The sequence below is a fragment of the Capsicum annuum genome, chromosome 6 (assembly GCF_002878395.1).
Source record: "Capsicum annuum cultivar UCD-10X-F1 chromosome 6, UCD10Xv1.1, whole genome shotgun sequence".
Lineage (NCBI taxonomy): Eukaryota > Viridiplantae > Streptophyta > Magnoliopsida > Solanales > Solanaceae > Capsicum > Capsicum annuum.
This window is the reverse complement of record NC_061116.1, coordinates 201,432,997-201,454,342: the sequence shown is the minus strand read 5'-3', so window position 1 is coordinate 201,454,342 and position 21,346 is coordinate 201,432,997. Positions and strand designations below refer to the sequence as shown.

At 35.4% G+C, this 21,346-nt stretch overlaps 1 protein-coding gene across 2 annotated transcripts; it reads left to right on the top strand.

The window, feature by feature from the left end:
• The first annotated feature begins 3,513 nt into the window (after positions 1–3,513).
• LOC107876121 (golgin candidate 5) lies at positions 3,514–20,985 on the top strand. 2 transcript variants are annotated; one of them, XM_016723131.2, is made up of 19 exons: positions 3,514–4,061; positions 5,348–6,426; positions 7,366–7,437; positions 8,390–8,461; positions 9,383–9,497; positions 14,578–14,639; positions 14,725–14,772; positions 15,814–16,098; positions 16,175–16,234; positions 16,317–16,400; positions 16,504–16,569; positions 16,641–16,739; positions 16,814–17,032; positions 17,760–17,871; positions 17,952–18,157; positions 18,399–18,458; positions 18,591–18,704; positions 20,498–20,572; positions 20,699–20,985. In XM_016723131.2, exons 1-19 carry the CDS (start codon positions 3,899–3,901, stop codon positions 20,732–20,734), a joined length of 3,027 nt encoding a protein of 1,008 aa, XP_016578617.2. In that variant the 5' UTR covers positions 3,514–3,898; the 3' UTR covers positions 20,735–20,985. The 2 variants fall into 2 exon arrangements, with proteins under 2 accessions (XP_016578617.2, XP_016578616.1); XM_016723130.2 differs by having other exon boundaries at positions 3,530–4,061; positions 17,946–18,157.
• Positions 20,986–21,346: the final 361 nt, after the last annotated feature.

Below are 21,346 nucleotides of genomic sequence, written 5' to 3'. Positions count from 1 at the left end.
ACAATTTTTTCAAAAATAAATACACGTTTGAATTCGTTCTTGTCAAGAAGTGATACCAAAATCACGTGCTTCCGTAACTTCGGTACATACAGGACATTATTTAAAGTCAACACTTTGTCTGATGTCACTTTTCCTGTTCCTTCAACTTTAGCAGTTGCAGAGTTGGCCATGTATATCTCCTCTTCCCTTTGAGCCGGAGCAAAAGCAACAAATAACTCCTTATTAGCTCAAACATGGCGGGTGGCACCGGAATCCATTCACCATTCTCTAGGATTTCCCATAAAGTTGCATTCAGACAGCATGGCACACAAATTATCTGTTTCTTTCTTGGACTCAGCCATATTTTCCTGGTCCTTCTTCTTCCCTTTTTTTGGGGCACGAACATCCGTAGACTTGTGGCCAATCTTGTCATAGTTAAAATATTTTTCCTTGAATTTTTTCTTGGGTTGATTACTTTCATGTCCAACATTCTTCCGCTTTTTGGAGTTGTTTTGGTCGTCTTCTACACTATTTGCTCCACTTATTACAGAGTTTCCCTTCGACCTTCTTTCCATGGCTTTATTATCTTTTTTAATGCACAGTCTTAGTATAAGATCTTTGACTGACATTTCCTTTCTCTTGTGTTTCAAGTAATTCTTGAAGTCCTTCCACATAGGTGGTAACTTCTCAATAATTGTTGCGACTTGAAACGCCTCATTCATGATCAAACCTTTCGCGAGGAGATCATGGATGATTACTTGCAGTTCTTGGACTTGCAATACAATAGACTTGTTTTCAATCATTTTAAACACTAGGAATCTTGTAACGAAGAACTTTTTAGTTCTCGCATCCTCAGTCTTGTACTTCCTTTCCAGCGCCCCCCACAACTCCTTTGCCATTTTCATCCCACTGTACACATTGTATGGTTCATCTTGAGGCCATTCAGAATGCAATTCCTGCATAGAAAAATCTAAGTGTTTCTAAGCCTCCACAATGACAAATCGCTCTTAGTCAGAGGTTCCCTCGGCACCTCTGGAGCGTCTTCAAATGTGAACCTTTGAAGACAAAGAGTTGTAAGGTAGAAGAACATTTTCTGTTGCCACCTTTTGAAGTCAATACCCACGATTTTTTTGGGTTTCTCCACTGGTGCCATTGCTTGCGGAACATTAGTACGACTCGTTGTGGCAACACTAGTTACTGCCACAGTCGTTACATCATTATGCACTTGACTATCCGTAGTCATTTTCCTGCACCACAAGACAGTAACTTTAGTATATCAAAATACTCTTAACAAAGTTGCAGCAACTTTAAACACCCCTTGTTTCATGTTTAACGATGAAGTTTTTATGACTTTCAATCGTCAACCGAATGATCTTTAACTTGTGATGAAGATTTTATTTCTTCAAATCACTAGTTAAGTTCAAACGGAGTAGAAAGCTTAAAGCTTTAATCTCCAAAAATCAAGCAATACAGATTCCGAATTTATTCCTTAAGATTGTTATTTTCAATGTTTTCGGGTACACAAATCTGTATTTAGGCACACAATAATTTCAACACAAGTTAAAGTCTAAAAATAAGAACACTTGTGAAGTTACACAACACCTTCAACACAAGATTAAAAATAATCTATCCAAGAAGTGTATTATTGTTTCAGAAATAAGATGAAACAGAAAGTTAAAGCCAAGTGCCCCGACTTCATGGAGTGTCTTAAGGAATAATTTCCCTCACTGTACCCGAGGTTATGAAATTTTTCTCCTAGGAAAAAATGACTTTCAATACAACAATAGCAGTACCTTAAATTATTGGATTCGTCAAACTCACTCAACGACTAATGATCACACTGAGTTTTTGTATAGAAGAAGAGTGTTTTTGCTATCAAAAATCATGTTAATACTTGAGGAATATGTCAGGTATTTATAGCTTTAGTGTGTCCCTTCGAAAATGATGCATTGATTCTGAAAAAAGGCACCTTTTCAGTACAGTCACGTCACCTGCGCCCAGTCTGTGTTGGACCTGCGCCTGATCTGCGGCCGCAGGTGACACTGTTCGAATTCCAGTGGCTCCCTGCGTTGCACCTGCGCTCGCAGGTTGCCTAGGTGCGCGCGCAGATCATCCTATTGCGTGAAACAGTGTGCCTTTTACCTCGAAGGGTCGCATCCCTTCGAGGTGTGTTGTGCATGGCGTCCGAAATATTCCCGCACATAGAGAAAATAATTCTATCAGATTCTTTGGATTAAATTTCATTTTTTTCTTCAAGTTTTAAATAAAATTTGTCTAAAAAATATATCTCATCAATCGATCCGAAGCCGAAGCCGAGCGACGACGCCAACGACGTGAGGCACCTCTTGGTTCTTGCCTCTCCTACTATGTGGAGTAAGTGTTCCTTATTATAAACACTTGAAAGTCCTTTTTTCAATAATGTGAGAGAAATAATGAACTTTTCATTTTTTAGTACACTTTTTATTTTTTAGTGTTATCTCAATTCTCCCCTCCACTTGGTTCCCTTCATTTTCCATTCACACACATTGAACCCAACAAGGTCACCTCAAAACAACTTGCAAAAAGTAGTTGTTAGCCAACTTATTATCTATTCCTTATTTCCATAAATCTCCCTTTGAAATCTAAAGTACTTCAAAACTACATATAGGTGTTGGATATCCTATATTCCTATTTTAGGGTTGGTGTACTTTCACATGCAATTAGGACTTAGGAGCATAACTCACAGCAATGTTCTTTTTCCAGCAAGTGGATTTTGCAAACATAAACAAGGATGGATAAAATAAATAGTTGGTTGGCACTTGGCAAATGGAATTTATGCCACTGAAAAGGGTAAACTTGTAACGGCATAACGCCACACAAAAATATGCATGAAGCTTTTAACCAAGTAAGCATCATTTTACCGACAAGGATTGTGATGAAGTGATAAATATTCCTTTATTTTTAATTGATCATTGAGACCTTTGGTTAAAATGTCACTTTTATTATGAAGCATTTTACCATGACGTGTACTAATTTAATCGAACTTAAATATAAGTATTAAACATCAGGTGAAAAAAAAGTATTATTTTAGATTAAAATAATTTCATTTAAAAATGTATTTTGCATGTCTTGATTAACTTAAAAGCAAGTGAGCTCAAGTGATACGTATAAGATGGAAATAGTGTTTATGATCTGTTGTTGCTACACTCAAAACGTAGATTTGTTTGATTTTCTTTTTTTTAAGAATTTTGAAGTTGAAAAATAATATTTAAATTTGAAGTTATGTTTGGATAATACCAGTTAAAAAGTTGAAGCTTTCTAAATAAATCAAATAATTAATTCAATATATGATTAAATAATACTTTACGTTTTTTTTTTTTTAAAAAAAGAAAACTATTTTTTTTAAATGTCCAAATGACTCCAGAGGCTTTAATTCTAGAAAACTTGATTGGATGAAAAATATACAACTGTCATCATGAAAAATAAGCATGTACGGTACGAATACAAAAAGTGTACAAAATTATTTAACGGTGAAGTTATCGCATTTAACGTTTAAGTTTAACAACAAAAGAAAAATAAGAAAGACGGTGACGGTGACGGTGACGGTGGACGCAGAAAGTTCACCGTTCCTCTTGCACATCAATTTCTCTTTCTTTTATTAACACCCCCTTCCCAAATCTCTCTTTCTTTAATCACAAATCCCAAATCTCCAATTTTCAAATCAATTCATTTACACAAAAAAAAGTCCATTTTCACATTAATCCATTTAATTTGCGTTACGTATCAAATTGAATCGGCAATTATTGAATAATAATGGGATCTGAGTTTTACCTTCATTAGAAACAATTTTTTGTTTTTTTGTCGATTGTGATAATGTGTGATTGATTTTGATAGAGGATGAAGGAGGAGGTTGTTGTTATGTGAATTGAGGTTTGGATCGATGGCGTGGTTTAGTGGGAGGCTTGATTTGGGGAATTTGGATCTTGCTGGTGCCGTTAATAAGCTCAGTGAGAGTGTCAAAAATATCGAAAAGAATTTCGATACAGCACTTGGTCTCGACGAGAAATCTGATTCTTCTACTACTGCTACTACTACCAATGAAGGTATTTTTTATGGATCGTTATATGGTTGTTATTATTATACTTGTTATCCGACACATTATGTGTTTAAGCTTACCTGAATCAACTAAATGATGCATTAATCCTAAATATTAGTTGGGTTCAGCTATACAGAAAATTAGGATTCTTAAATGAGTTAAACGTCAAAAATAAAACTAAACTATCCTGCTTTTTCGAGTTTCATACCTTAACTAAGTGTTATCAAAAGCAAATAGAACCAAAAAGCTCTAAGGCCCGTTGGGGACTTGTGGATTTAAGCGCAAAGAAGATGTGGGCTTTAGTGAAAAAAGATGCAAAAGGAGAAAAACAGTACAAAGGTATATGCTTAGTCCAACATTAATAATTATAAGGATGAATGACAAATATACAAACAAAAGAATTGAAAAAATATTATGAGAAAGTGAAATACCAATTGTTTAGCTTCATCTCTTCAGAAGAGGCTCATTGGTTAGAGAAAGAATGCCTTAGGACCTCGATGACGATGCTGAAGTGCAGATTAAGGGTGGCAAAAAGCGCTCAATAAGTTTTGAACCTGACTTCATGGCTTAAGTGCGCCTTTGACAACACTGCTTCCTACTCGAACTATCACCATATATCTTGGATTGCAAGACTAAGATCAGAGCTAATTACTGGCCTCTCGGGCCACCAACATCAACAGATTCAGAGATGAGAGAAATGTATGGGGAGAGTATGAAAGAATTAGATCCATTATTTGTCTGGTGTGTCCCTCAATGATTAAGTGGCGGCCACATGAAATCTCAATATTGTATTAACGACTGATTGAACTCCACAGTGTATAAGTAGTGAATGACCTTAAAAGATTGTGATAAACCTATTAATTACAGAAAGAAAATTTGGATGACATTGGTTATCACACAGAGTTGTAGATAAACTTTTGCATCGTGGAAAGCTTGGGAATGGGATGAACTTTGTATCTTTGAAGTTAGAAGGTTCCAAGTGTTTGTATGACATAAACTAAAGGCATCTGTTTGTTGCTTCGGACACTTGCATGCACCTCACACATATGTACAGATGTATGTGTATGTGTTCGAGCACCTTCATAAACTAATTTGGAAGTCCTCCGAAAATATCAAGTAAATGTTGAATTTCTTTGCAGCCTGTGTTACCATATTCCATGCATTCATTTAGGCCTACTTAAGTATATTACCTCATTGCATTTCTTAGGAAAGTCAAATTTCAGATTCAGAACTGACTGACTTATTTCAATGCTTCCCTTTTTTCTTATGGGCAATGCTGTGATTGCATGCCAGCTTCAGGATTATGGCCTTCAACTACAGATAGGAAGGCCTTATTTAATCCTGTCATGTCTTTTATGGGACAAAAAAGTGAGGAGGCTGCTGAAGAATCTGTAGAGAAGGCTGAGTCGTCAAAGTCCATCTTGCCCACAGAGGAAGTAGTTGAAGATTCAGCTGAATCTACAACTCAACGCGATGTCGTTTCTAAAGAACCAAAAGAAGAAACAAGGGACATTATTGAAGAAACTAAATCGGCTGAAGAAGCAACTGAAGAAGCACGAAATGTTGATGACAAACCAAACCAAATGATATCTGCGGAAGAACAAATGGAGGAAGCAAGAGCTGTTGATGTCAAACTAGACTCTGCTATGGAAACAAAGTCTGAGTTGGAGGAGCAAAGAAGTGTTACCGGACCAGATGAAAGAAAAGCTGAAATTAATTCACCGGCTGAATCATCAAAGGTTAATGAACATGATCAGGAAACATCTCCAGAAATCCTCCAAAAGAATATTCCAGAGGAAGAATCATCTGAAAACCTGGAGTTGGTTGCTTCCCAATCATCAAATGCTTTGTCTCAAATCCCGCTGCATGTTGATTCGCAGGAAAATATCGATAATGATAGTGAACAGAAGAAAGAAGTCACCGAGGAATCTCCTCCTGTTCAATCACAGGATGCATCAAGTGACCCTACAGACAGGGAACAGAAGAAAGAAGTCACTGAGGAATCTCCTCCAGTTGAATCACAGGATGCATCAAGTGACCGAGCTGATAGTGGAAGACCTTCTGTTTCAGATTCTGTAACTGCCCGTGAAGGTGGAAGTTTTGAAGAGCGTTCTAACAGGAGCTTTCTTGGTGATCAGCACATAGATGAAGGTCTGAAGAGGGTATCTGATTCAGTTATGCCTGAACACGAGTCACTTAGTAGGCCTGTTGAGGCTACCCAGCGAGGCAATGAGATTGACCTTAAAGAACAACGGTTGAGCTCAGGAAGCAACTCTTCAGATGTTACATATTCACTGGTTGAACTGGAGAAGCTGAAGAAGGAAATGAAAATGATGGAAACTGCATTACAAGGAGCTGCTAGACAAGCTCAGGTATGTCCGTATGCTTTATAACTAAAATTTGTGGACCTGGTGCTTTTCAGCCAGCTGTATTGCTGGGCAGAATGCTGAACCCAGGTTCTGAATTTCCAGATATTACTCGAGTATATGAACTCTTTTGTTGTCTGCACCTGAAGCAAGTGAGTCCAACAATATTTCGTTCTGTTACCTAAAGATTAGCTGAATTGCGCTCATCTTGAATTATTACTCCCAACTTGCGAAGTCATGGATAAAAGTTGCTTCAGTTAAAAAAAGTCTTGATTTGACCTGTGTTTGTGTGTCAGTGACTCATTTCATTAATATTCTTTTGCATTTGTCAAATATGACATAGTTTCCTATCTTGAGGCCCAAATTCCTGAAAACATGGATATTTTTCTCCATAATCTGTGGGTCCTTCCTAAAGTTACGGAATCCACTGGCAATAGGATGTTGGTGTACGCCTAAAGACGAGGCTTAGAGGGAAGCTGCAAATGTGTAGCGTAACAACAACAACAACAACAAACCCAGTGTATTCCCACAAAGTGGGGTCTGGGGAGGGTAAAATGTACGCAGTCCATACTGCTACCTCCGAAGAAGTAGAGAGGCTGTTTCCGATAGACCCCCAGCTCAAGATAAAGAATAGTAAACAAGGTCATAATGAAACATGAAACAGGATGGATGACATAAAAATGTGTAGCGTCCCATGTTTTATTGCAATTTGCTCTTTCTTATTATGTAGGAGGATTATTTCTAAGCCAATAGATATACTTTAGGTTTTCAAATTATTGGGACTAATTTCTTTCTTTATGTGCTTAATTTTTCAATGTCCATGCTTACTTTTATGCATCATGCTTGAAAAAGGAATTTACTTGGGGTGTGCTAGACCTGAACTTCAGTATCTTGTTTGTAAAATACAAATATTCAACGAGATGACATGTAACTGTTTTTCGTCAGGCAAAAGCTGATGAACTTGCGAAGTTGATGAATGAAAATGAGCAACTGAAGGCTGTCATTGAGGATCTGAGAGTAAGTTCCTATCATTTTTCCTATCATTTTAAAGTTCCTTTCAAGGCTATTAACTCAATTTGTTGCTGTCTTTCAGTTTTTCAAATGGCATGAGTCAAAGACATACTATAGTCCCTGTTGTTTCAGGATGGATTGACAATTTCATAAATTTTATTTCTATGATTCTGCTAGTGTTATTTTTCTGCTTGTTATTTGATGATATTTCTTTCTCTTCAGCCCTGCTTGCAATTTTTCATCTAGATAGGTAAATCTTGCATGTGGGCCAGATATTGTGTAAGCTCTCTGCTTAACTGATTGAGTCATCTTAACTACCAGCTAATTTGTTAAGCACTTTCTTATGAACAACATCAATAATCAGACTTCCCTAGACTAGATGTGTGGAGAGCAGGAAGAATTGCTGCTGTTGCGTAGTGTCACATGACTCACAAGTCACATCATTGGCTATTTTAATTAAACTGCTTTCACATCAATACTCATTGCATTTCTCTTAGACGAATTCTAGCTTCTCTCTTTAGTCAGATGATTTGTGCTTCATATGCTCTTTCACTCTCTCATAACTGATAATATCTTATATCAATTAAATTACAAAAAATTATGGGGAACAATCATCCCTGCCAAGCAAATCTTCTGTTGTTCATTTAATTTTCCTTTAATACTAATATCAAATGTGCAATTGGGTTGCTGCTGGGATCAGCATCCAACGCACCAATGCATGTGTTTGTACTGATTACATGGGTAATGAATCCAAACTTTAATTAGTTCTTTTGTTAGTTTTATTTAAACTGATGAGTTCTAATGCTGTTTCTAAAACTTTTTTCTAAGCCCTCATCCCTGCATCTTTCCCCTTATCTTTACTTTAGGTTCATCGTTCAGCCCTCAAGACTCCTTTCCATGTAAAACTTCACCCCAACCTCAATTTTGTCTCTCTCTGCTTACACATTCATTTCTACAGAGGAAGTCCAATGATGCAGATGAATCTCTGCGAGAAGAGTACCATCAAAAAGTTGCTGCTCTTGAAAGGAAGGTATGAATGTGTTCACAGCAACGTTTCAGCTTTAACTTCCATTACTAAGTGCTTGCTTTATGACTTGATGACCAACCCTGCACATCACAGCAGTCATATGAATTCTTGAAAGATGGTTTTTGGCGTGTTGCGTGGTTCTGCTACTTCATTTAAGCATCACAAAAATTGCTCTGCTTCATCTTTTATGCTTTTCACTTTTTTCATATCTTATGGTCACAGATTTTTTATAGTGTATTAATGTTTGTCTGGTCCTTAGAATTTTAGTTTTTAAATGGTTGTAGTAACTCCTAAGGATGCATGACTGACTTGCTGATGGGTGAATATGTGAAGACAATTGTGCCTGTAGGGGGCCGAACCCTTTAATGCCATTTAATATGAACTTATTAACAACATATATGAATCGGAATGGGGAGCTTGGACCCTCAAGAATCCACACACCTCCAAGGGAGAGAATTCCTTGGAGAAATTCCATAACCTTCTTTCCGAGTGCTTCTTACTTCTATAAACAATAGAAAAAATAAAAGTGGAAGCGGCTTCATTTATGCTGCACAGACATGATACTTGTTTGACGAATAAGAGGAACATTTTGTTGGTTGGTAACGTTTCATCCTTTCCAAGTTAATTGACATTTTTGAAGAAATTGCACCATCCCTTCCTAATATATATTTACTGCTGAGACCTCATATTTACTTTCTAGAATTACAGTTCCCCAGTTAGGTCTTTTTAAAACCAAATCCTCCTTTACCATCAGGTTAATCTTTGTCTGTGGCATGCTTGATTGCATCATTGTTGTTTGTGCCTCTGATAGAACTCAAGGACTGATTAGCATTTCTGTTTGCTGTTAAAAGGGGAACATTCAATGCTTCTTTTAACATTTTTGTTAAATGTATTACTGATTTTTTGACATTTCACTTATTTCAGGTTTATGCTCTCACCAAAGAAAGGGATACACTTCGCAGGGAACAGAATAAGAAAAGTGATGCTGCAGCTCTTCTCAAAGAGAAAGATGAGATAATCACTCAAGTAATGGCTGAAGGTATGACAAACTCAGAGTCTGGCTATAAAAGTGGTTTTAATACATTATACCATCATTTGGCCTTTGTTTCACATGAAGCTTTGCTACTATATGTGGCATATAAGACAGTTATACAGTTCAGACAAGGTAAATTTAGATTAATTTTTAGGTGGTATCTTTGTTTTTATATAGACTATGAAGCTTAGATACCATACTTATGCCAGAGCGTGGGGGTCATACTCGCCAATTAAACAAAAAAAGAGATGTGTCATACTTGTCGCAACTATGTATATATTGTCAAACAAAGATTTGAAACAGGAAGAAGGAACAATGTTGATGCTGTAAGAAGTTGATGCAGTGTGTTAGGAATTAGGACTGAAAAATATCATTTTACTTTATCTTGAGCTAGATTTGCACATTTAGTAAAAGGCTTGCTTATGTTGTTAGTATTTGAATGCTTTGAGTCCTATTATGATGTCCGATGATGCAATTTAACTGTTTCTGATACTGCACCAATAACAGCTCATTATGTGTTCTTACATTTCCTTCTGAATGTAATAATCTATAGAGGCTTCTTGCAATTGTTCTGTTGTTTATTTAGGCTTGTAGGTTAGTGGCATCTTAAAAGAGCATAGGACTACAAGCCACCTTAGACTTTGTTATGCCACTTCGAATTATCTCATAAGGTAGTACTGGAGGTGGAAACTGATTTGAAACAGTTGAGATAGTAGGCAGTGTGTTCCTTGGCACTCTGGTGAACTAAATTAGGGTTACTTGGAGAGAATAGGACACTGGCCCAATACTAGACTTCTAGGTACACTGGTCCTTAGAGATCTAACATTTTTTAGCCCAGATTTCTATTATTTTGTGCTGCTATGGCTGAGCCTTTGGCAAGAGTCTCTGTTTTTTTGATTGGTAACCTTTGGCTTGAGTTTCTTTCAGTTTAGTCCCTGGGTGACAGGTAGACCAGATTATCTGGAGAAATATATTGATCTTTTAAAGTTTGTAGCCCTAAATTCATCGATTTAAATAACGGAAAATCTAATATCTAAATTATATCGAGAATGATTGGAAAGATGGAAACAGACTAGATGTATTTTGATCATTATGAACAAATCCAAAATCTTTATATATAGAGCCACTAATATATATATAAATGGTGTTGTTCGCAAATAGGGTAAATGTGCGGAATAATTTGACAACAATTAATCAGTATGACAGCCATCATCATATTCATAGGGCCAATAATCATTATCATCAGAATATGGCCAATAGTCATCTTCATCTGAATCTATATGAGAATAATTATGAATAGACCATTGTTCTTGAACAAGCGGTTCTATAATCTTATCAAGGATTTTCTCCTGTAGATCTTTGTTTAATTTTATCACTTTTAAAATAGTGATTAATGTTTTTTCATCTAAAAAAACAGGTATAGTAACTCATTATGCTGTATAGAGAGTCATTTGTTTTAATTTATTTTTATACTTTTGTAATCTAGATATCTGTATGAATAAAGAACAAGCTTTAAAAATATTACCAGAATTAAAACAAGAACTTAACATCCGAAAAGAAAGATATGCATATAATCAATTTGCAGGAGTTTGCAAACAGTCATTATTTCATCAAAAGAAAACTATTTTCCTTTTGGAACAAGAAATTTGGCATCTAGAATTCAAATTAGATAATAATCTGTTTAAAAATGAATTAACAAAGAATTTATAGAAAGAGTCTTAAATAATTTAGATGACCTTTTAGCTATGCAAAGGCATATAACTCTTAAGGTAAATTTACTAGAAGAAGAGATAAAAACCCTTAAGATTAATTCACTAGCTAATATGGGTAAAATTATTGAAAGAACAGATATTTTCAATAAAGAATTAGAGAAAAGAATAAGAAATGATATTATTACCCCTAGAATCTCAAATAAAGGAAACTATCAACAAGGTAGTTTAGATGAAAAATTATATCTAGATTTTTAGAAATAAAACAAAAAGAAGATTTAGAAAAATTAGAAAAAATTTCTAATAATAATGATGAAGAAGAGGCATCTACTTCCAAAACAAAAGTAGAAGACCTAGTTGAAAAGAAAGAAAATGAATGAACTAGACGAACTAGTCTATGTTTTAGAAGAACTTGATCTAAATGATCAAAATTATCGAGTAAACATGAATAAAGGGGACACAGGAGGACGCCAGGGAACCTTTAAGGCCCGTAAGGAAGAAGAAAGCTCATTTAATAAAGAACATATTCCAAGAAGTAGTTTCTTACCAAAATCTAAGAAATGGAAAGACTATAATAGTCAATACCATATAAATTCCAAGGCTAAATTTATACCTAATAGGCTACCCGTGGGAGATGCTGGAGCAGCACAGTTCCTTGATTTGGACTATAAAAGAGAGCCTGGAGAATTTCTAGATTTATGGGCAAAAAACCTAGAATTATTTTTTATTCAAGGAAAAGGAAGTAATTACACTAGTGAAGAAAAATATTTAATCGCCACAAATACCTTTACAGGAAAGGTAGATAATTGGTTTAGAAGAGTATCTAAAGAAACTGAAGTCGTATTTAGACTAGCAGTTATCGCAGATTTTGAAAAATCAACTAGAGAAGGTATAAACCATCTAGTAAAATATGTAGGAGCTGAATTCTTAGGAAGTCAGTCGGACATTTCCAAAGGAAAAGAAAAACAAGGATTACTAGCAGCAGAATAGCTAGAAAAACTTCGAATTTGTAAAATAAAGTATATTCAAGAATATACTTGTGAATTTGAAACATACTACTACCAGCTATTCGATAGTAGTAAAAATTTAACTCCATTTATGGATAAATATTTTTAAAAATTGCCAGGATATTGGGCTAGTTATTTTAGAATAGAATATGCTAAAGAAGATCAAACTGATGATTCTTTAGGAAAAAGGATTACCTTTCTTAATCAAAGACTTAGTCAACTATGTATGTTGCATAATATGCAGAGAAAAGCCAATAGGATTAGTACTCAGGTCTACTGTGAAGACACAGAAGCAGTATCTCAATGGGGATGTCATGAGAAAAATCTGTTTAAAAGAAAAAGAAAACACAGGAAAACTGAAGGATTAATTAAAAGAAAAAACATTTCTAAAAAGAATTTCATACCAAGGAAAATCTATTACCAAAAGCGTAGAAATTTTAAAAGGAATTCTACAGATAGATGTAAATGCTATAATTGTGGAGAAGAGGGCCACAAAAGTTATGAATGTAATAAGATGAAAGTAAAAATCTCTAAAATAGATAGAGAAGAAATAGAATCAGACTTAGAGTCAATCTCGTCTATTAAAAGTGAAGACTTTTATACAGAACTTTATGAAGAATTCTCAGAATCAAGTACTCATTCAAAAGAATAAATCAGGAGATTGAGAATTTAGAAGAAACAACTCAGGTTATAGAATCTGAAGAAGATCAGTGAGGATACGCATTAAAAGCCACATTTGATGGAGAATTGTTAAGAAAAATCCAAGGATTAAAATTTAATCTTCAAATAGAAGATAGTATATTTAGTAGACTCCAAAGAACCTTTTTAAGAAATAAAATCTCTTATCACGAATATCAGGAGGTTGAAAAGGTGATAGAGGTCACTCAAACGACTGGGAGACATAAGCTTAACCTTTTAACTAAGCCTATGATAGACCAAATCTTAAGAAAAATTCCAGAAAGAAATAAAAAAAAAGATGAACTATGTTTATCTAGGAGGAATCCAGATCATGGTTAAATCTACCTTTAAAGAAGGTATAGATTGTCCCATAGTAATAAATCTCTCAGACGAAAGATTCTTAAATACAAGGGAAGGAAATCTAAGCATAGTTGAAGGAAATTTGGCATACACCAAATTGTTATTATTGCGTATCCTTAAAAGATGCAAATTTTAATGAAGCATTAAGTTTGCATTTTCAAGTAAAAAGAAATGATCTTTTTAAACCATGTAATCATATCATGAGCATCTATTATCCGGCTCTATATACGGTTACTAACTCAAACTATGGAAATGTTTATAAAAACAAAAGTCTTGTCGAAATTGATCAAGAATGTGCAGGAATAGCAAGGATAGTTGAAGCAGAAATTCAACAACCAAACATTCCTACTGAATATGAAATCCAGGTAGGAAAAGCAATAGAAATAGGAAGTTCCTCTACTTCGAATCCAAGACTCTCAATAGAATATGGGAAAAACTCAATAAGAAAAGGTAACTCTACAAGATTTACCATTAATAATACTAACAGTATTACTGAAGTTTCAGGAAGATTCTTTAATGGAAGTGACTGGAACAAACAAACAATTCTGATACAATCAGGATAATCAGCAAATCACGTCAAGGAAAGTATCTTAGACGGATTAATTAGCTATAAAGGTAAACCTTATATTTATAAAACATTTGAAGGAAATAGTTATGAATGTTCAAAAATGGTAGAATTATCAATTCAATTAGGAACAATAAGAACAAGAGTTCCTTGTTATATCAGTGAACATGAAAATGATTATAATATAATCTTGGGAGGATTATTCCTCGATAGTTTAGATCAATATAGTATCCAAAAGGAAGGAATTCAAATAACCTTAGGCGATAAAACTTGTTTTATACCTAAAATTAATGCCTAAAGAAACTTTATTCAGAGTAGCAGTATTCGTAGACTTTACAACCTACGAAACAAAAATAACTTCATGTTGTCAAATAGATAATGGCTCAAAAACTAGTCTAGCCAAATCTTTTTTGATAAAAGATTGGGATATATCTAATTCAAACACCTATCTTGTAGGTATAACAGGTGATAAAGAAAAATTCACGCATGAAAAGAAAAATGTAGAAATAATTTTAGGATCTAAGATAGTTCCTATAAAACATGTTTATTCTTATGCCAAGCTTGACACCGACTTATCATTAGGAAATGATTTTATTCAACAGTTTCAGGACTATCATCAAACTATATACATGGTTAGTTTTAAAACACCATGTAATTATTTTATAAAAATCCCAAGAAAACATAATCCTTATGTTTTAAGAGCAAGGAATTTTTATATATATACTTCTTTTGCAATTTCAATGTCTAAAACTTATTGTTTCTTCCAGGTGAGCAGCTTTCAAAAAAGCAAGCTTCCCAAGAAGCTCAGATGAGAAAGTTAAGGGCACAGGTGTGGAATCAGTCATACTTCTTATTCTGTTTCAGAAAAATATTTAATAAGTTTTAACAAATCTTCCATTTGTTTTGAAAGTTAGATCAGAGAGCTTGAAGAAGAGAAGAAAGGATTACATACCAAGCTTGAGGTCAGTCATTTCTAATTGATTCAGTGACCCGATTATAGATATTGTGAGGGGTGTTTGAATTTTTTGTTGTTGAATAATAAGATGTGTCTTACTTTCAGCTGTCTTCTATTATAGATAATGTGTTCCTTTATGTTAAAATGTTGATTTCCTTGTTTTCATTTTCACGAAATGTTTCTCCGAGTTTCAGCTAAGTTGTTCTTATTTTTGATATGCCTACTATAATAATTCTCGAGTTAAAATATTTTCCAAAACTAACTGTAGATACAGCTGAAGTTCATCTATTCAAGATCTGTTTGGTATGGAGGGAAATATTTGTTGATAATAAGTCACTTTTTGGGGTTTTGTTGCCAAAAAATATTTTCCACCAAAAGGGGAAGGGATAAATGTCTTCCTTAACATATGTATGGATGTTATTTTCCTTCACAGTTATCACAACTTCTAACTTCATACAACAGCTCCGACCAACACCTAGATATTATTATAAATCCTTATTCATCAACATACTATCCAATTTGCTAACATCATTATTAGCTCTTTGATAAATGTTTTTCTTTTTTCGATATGAACTATTTTATACACACGAATGAACCACTGGGAAGCATTTTTCATACTTGTAGCAAACACATTTCATATTTTCTGATAGTTCAACTTGGATAACTTGAATCCGCTTTGAAGAAGATTTTTCTTTTTGCCTGCTATTTGTTTTAAGTGAGAGGTAGCCTTTTATCTTAGAAGTTGCCTTTTGCTAGACACTTGAGTTGAATCACTCAAGGTGAGTGTTTTACATAGCAGGCTTCAGGGCACGACTTTTGAAGGAACACCCTTAAAGAATTTTGGATTGCTAGTAATTTTAATTCAATGTTCCCTCACTCTGTTCTTGACTTATTAAAGGAACTTTAGAGCTGTTTTGAGGCAGTTCTTAAAGTCTTGTCACTTATCAAATGTTTAGTTGTGGTTGATTGCCTTACGTTTCTTATTAAATTTTATGTGGGATCATGGTAGAAGTTATGATTTCAAGTTACATGCTTGTGCCTTTCCTAGGTTGAAGAGAACAAAGTAGAGAGTATAAAGAGGGATAAGGCAGCAACAGAAAAGTTGCTTCATGAGACAGTAGAAAAGCATCAAGCAGAACTTGCAACTCAAAAAGAATACTATACTAATGCCTTAAATGCCGCAAGAGAAGCAGAAGCTTTAGCTGAGGCACGGGCAAACAATGAAGCTAGAACTCAACTAGAGGGTCGCCTCAGAGAGGCTGAAGACCGTGAAGCCATGCTTGTTCAGGCACTTGAAGAATTAAGGCAAACACTTACCAGAACGGAGCAGCAGGTTTATATTCTTGAATAGTTTCCTATTGGGATTGTCCATCTAATTTCCCAGGGCCTAACATTGTATTTGCCTGCAGGCAGTTTTTAGGGAAGATATGCTGCACAGAGACATCGAGGATCTCCAAAAAAGATACCAAGTATAGCTGCTTTCTTTTTTGCAGCTTTTTCTGCTCGACTACTTAATTACGTTTCCTTTATATGTACTTCTTCTGTGTTCAGGCGAGTGAGCGTCGCTGTGAGGAGTTGATAACACAAGTTCCCGAATCTACCAGACCTCTGCTCAGGCAGATAGAAGCCATGCAGGTTTTACTGCAGCTGAGATCTTATTTTTCAAATCCTATGAATGGTCATGGTCTATGGACTGCTTTTTTAACGTGTATGTTTTATGCCGCTTCACTGTTTGCAGGAAACAAATGCTAGAAAGGCTGAGGCTTGGGCTGCTGTTGAAAGATCTTTGAATTCACGTCTTCAGGTTTTAAGAGAAACATATAGAAACTTTATTTATAGTTGAAATTCGAAGAGATTCTTAACTTTACTCTGCAGGAAGCCGAGGCAAAAGCTGCAACTTCAGAGGAAAAGGAACGATCTATTAATGAACGCCTGTCTCAAACCCTGTCTCGAATCAATGTTCTTGAGGCTCAGGTTCTTTACCTATTGCTTTGATGCTGCTTCCATAGAGATTCTACCAGGAATTACTTACAAATTAAGTATTGCAGATATCTTGTCTTAGAGCTGAGCAGACACAGCTAACAAGGTCCCTTGACAAAGAGAGACAGAGGGCCGCAGAGAATAGGCAAGAATATCTTGCTCTAAAGGAGGAAGCTGAGACTAACGAAGGTCGTGTGAATCAGCTTGAAGAAGAAATTAAGGAACTCAGAAGGAAACACAAGCAGGAATTACAAGAAGCAGTAACTCACCAGGAACTCCTGCGTCAGGTAAACCGTATTATGTTTTACTTTCCTATTAATTAGTTGTGCCAATGCCTGTTTTCATCGATGATTGTCGTGGTTTACCGTGCAGCTTAAAGTAAATATGATTAAGATGCTTCAATCAAAGAATATGTGAATCTTTTTTTTTTGGTTGATTTACTCGTTTTTTAAATAAATCAACTAATGTTTAGCTTTCTCGATTTTTGCATTAGTTTATTCAGTTGAAGTTCTCAGATCTGCTAAAATGGTCTTTTAGCAAGTTTCTAACAAGTGGCAGTAAATTTCCTGACAACTGTTCTTCTCCACTACAATTGTCATTGTTCCCCTTTTAATATCGTCTTTAATAGCTTTTTAAAATAAAGACATTAGAAACTTTCTTGTATAAGTAAGGATGCAAGTTTTCTGATTGAATCACTTAGTCTGCCGGTTTAATTACCAACAGTCAGAGCTGCAGGTGTAGCGATTCATCCATGTACAATCACTTTTTATATGATTTGACTCTATTCCTCTCCTATTCAGAAGTCTGTGCCTGTCAACCGTGATGGCGAGGGAAGAGAAACGTTATGTAGGATGGTGGTAGAATAACCTTTATCATATATATATTGGTGGGATCTGTTTAGACTAGATTTGTACCTGGAGACAACATAGGATTGCTTGTGACTTTGTTATTGATGCATTTATTTTATTTACGAGAAATGCATGTCTAAGTCTGTTGTCACCAAATGTTTCACAGGAGTTGGAACGGGAGAAAGCTGCTCGTTTGGATCAAGAAAGGGCAGCTCGTACTTCTAATTTTGTGCCTGATCATAGCCCAATATTGAAGCAGAAATCTGGGATTGAAAATGGTAGTTAATACCAAATTTTGTTTCCAATATGATGCTCCATACATTTATTTTCTCCGAGTTTAACAATCACCTAGCTGCAGGAAGTTTGACACGTAGACTTTCAAGTGCTAGCAGCTTGAGTAGCATGGAGGAAAGCTATTTTCTGCAAGCATCTTTGGACTCATCTGACAATTTATCTGAGCGTAGAAATGCATTAGAGGGTAATATGAGTCCATACTTCATGAAGAGCATGACACCTGCACTTCGGCAGAAGGAAGGGGAACTTGCTTCCTATATGTCTCGACTGGTATGGATTCTCCTGACTAATTCTTTTAATCGCATATCATCTGCATTCATGTTAGAATTTTGAAGTTTTAGTTGGCCTCTTTTCACAATGTGTTGTGAAGTTTGTTCAGTGGTAGCTATAATCTTAGTGGCTGACCATTTGAGCCAAAACTTATAGTGCTATGTTTTCATGCGAGGCTTTTTTCCCTTTTAACCAGTTTTTTCCTTTTGGCTCCCTAGTACTAACTTATTGATTCTTCCAGGCATCTATGGAAGCCATCCGTGACTCCCTTGCTGAGGAGTTGGTTAAAATGACTGCAGAGGTCAATTCTTTTTCCTGATTTCTAACATCTTTTCTTTTTTCCTTAGTGCTTTCCCCTGCTTTTTCTTCTTTCTTTTTTTTCTTTTTTGATAAGGGAATCATTAGAAATACGTCGTCTTTTGTATTTTTTTAGTGTGAAAAGCTACGTTCAGAAGCTTCCATGCTGCCTGGCATCCGAGCAGAGCTAGATGCACTTAGGAGGAGACACTCGGCAGCTCTTGAATTGATGGGTGAACGTGATGAGGAGGTACAAACTAATTTTTTCTATATGATTCAAAAATTTTCTCTGCCACAACTATGTTTGTTGATGACTCAAATTTGGCTTTATAAAGGGAACTTCTTCTTCCTTTTTTTTTTTTTCCATTATACTCATTAAAAGCAACATCTTCATTTGGGGAATCATATCATGAAGTGGAAACTCTGGAAATTTTGTTGAAATCCCTCAAAATACTATGTGATGTAAATCAAGTGTATAAATTGTATGAATCATCTCAACATAGTGAAGTGTACATTTTGGACGAGTAATTTGCGCATTGACCTTTCAACATTTCTGAAACAATCAGTTCCCTTTTTGTTTGAAAGGTCTGGTTCCATTTTTGGTTCTCCTTGTATTTTGGAGAAACTGTGCAAATTGCCACCTAAAATATGACTTACGGTGAAAAGAAAGAGTTATACTTCCTCTACCTTTGCCTTTAAAGTCTGCACTACTAGAGGTCTCGCATTGCTCTGATTCCAGGCTTACTACTGGGCAGATTAAGACCCAGTTAATATAGGATGTTGTCCTTTTTCAATTTATTACTCTGTTTTGTTCGTGTCATCGCATACATGAGTATTTTCCTTTCCTTTATAATAAAGGTGTTCATTTTTTTTAAGATATTTAAATTAAGCTATACCTTGTAGAAAAAAAGATGTATATGAAATTAAATATTGGTTCTGCAAGTTATTTCAGTTTTTTGAAGTACATATTAGTGGGCAAACACTTAGGCTTCAAATACTTACCTGTTTTCCTTTATTTGGCGTTGCAGTGATGAGTGAATTTATCTGTTTGTTAGGGACAGTTTCTCCATGTTTTGGTGATCATTCGTCATCCCTTTAAAGGATCTTCATTCTAGTTAGATGTCTACCCTTTCAGTTTTCATCATTCTTTGTGAAATTATCGTATCTTTCTATGTTGCTCGAACTCTTCAAAAATGTTGCCCGGTGCTTGTCGAGTCCTCCAAAAGTAGTGCATTTTCGGAGGATCCAGCACGGGTGCAGCAGCAGTTTTAGAGAGTCTGAGGTACACATCTTCTGAACCACATTGTAAAGAATAGACTACATCTTTCTGTTTCACTGATTTTTTTTATGAAGTACCTTTTTGCACCGAAAAAAGCCGCCCCAAAATGCTGAAGTGCCCCTTTCTCCTCCAGTTTAGCACAATGTACTTGTTGCATCAGAAATGTGCTTAGTACATTCTCCAGGTCTTATGTACTCTAAAAGTTCTATTTCTACTCACCCTAGTAGACACACTTGCATCTCTGCCTTTGGGATCTTTATGTGTTGATACATATTCTTGCTCCTCTAGCCAAGGCCCAAGCGCAACCATCCATTTACAAACCATCAACACTTTAGATAGTGATGAATGTGTTGATACTTATTCTTGCTCCTCTAGCCAAGGCCCAAGCGCCACCCTCCATTTACAAACCATTGCACTTTAGAAAGTGATGAAAATTCTTTGAACAATGGAAGTATGATACAGATTATGGGCTGTGCTGATGTCGGCTTGATCATCTTAAGTTAGTTTAATTTATTCTTCATTTCTAGTTGTTCGATGTTATTCCATCATTCCTGAATTTGGCAATACTTTGCAATAGTTATTTGGCTGTACTGCCATGTGCAGTTGTCCAAAGGGAGTTAAATCACGTAGGGATGCAATTGGTCAAGTATCCCTTATTTATGTTAGTTATAGATCAGCTGTCCATTTGAAATTTAATCTATATCCACAGTGAAGTATTGATCTTTATCCTTATTTCTTATTCACTGGACTTGTCTTTGTGATAGTTGGAAGAACTCCGTGCCGATATCATTGATATGAAGGAGATGTACAGAGAGCAAGTAAATATGCTCGTGAATAAGGTATAGCATTGCTCAATAATTTAAGCTCAATCCCTTCCTTTGCGATTATTGCTCAATAATTTAAGCTCAATCCCTTCCTTTGCGATTACTGGAAATCCTTGGTTAGAATTCTCGATACTCTTGCAGATCCAGGTGCTTAGCTCATCAATGAGTACCACCTGACAGAGCTGATCCGTTGATGTGTGGCTTGTTCTGGTCTGTTTGTTGCGGCATGTAGTAGGGTACTGCAGTGAATGTGGTGTATTCACATAGATTTTGGACACGATAATTCTTTTGTCACCAGTTTATTATAAATCTATAGAGGAACTTGCTTTTCACAGGTTTTCTGTTGTAACTTTAAGCGTGAGTTGTTGTATAGCATATTCTTTTAACAGTGGCGTATTGCTTTATTAAGCTTGATAAATTGTTTTCAACTTGTTCCCCAAGTTCAAGAAAGGGGACCCAACAAGTACCGTATTAGGAGAAAAATGGTTGGCTACGTCGACTTTCATCTTGGTTAGGATTCACCAACCTTGAGTAGCAAAGGTCTAATTTTCAGATTAATTTTGAATCTGAAAGGAAAAGTTCTAGTACATGTTCTCTTCCAAATTTCGCGGTGATGTTTTCGTATTTGCGTCTCCAAACAAGAGAATATAGCAAGACATTAGAAAAATCAAGAAAGGCATAATACATAAATATGACATCAAATTATAACTTTGACCTTAAACTTTGATAGTGTACAAATAGGATCTTTAACTATTCAAAATCTGAATAAATATGACCTTCGATTTGCAA

Excerpts from the sequence above, each read along its gene's own strand:
- LOC107876121 (XM_016723130.2), top strand. The coding sequence starts at position 3,899 with ATGGCGTGGTTTAGTGGGAGGCTTGATTTGGGGAATTTGGATCTTGCT. Across the intron at positions 8,462-9,382 it reads TTGCTGCTCTTGAAAGGAAG|GTTTATGCTCTCACCAAAGA; the intron begins GTATGAATGTGT and ends CACTTATTTCAG. Across the intron at positions 16,740-16,813 it reads TCAATGTTCTTGAGGCTCAG|ATATCTTGTCTTAGAGCTGA; the intron begins GTTCTTTACCTA and ends TAAGTATTGCAG.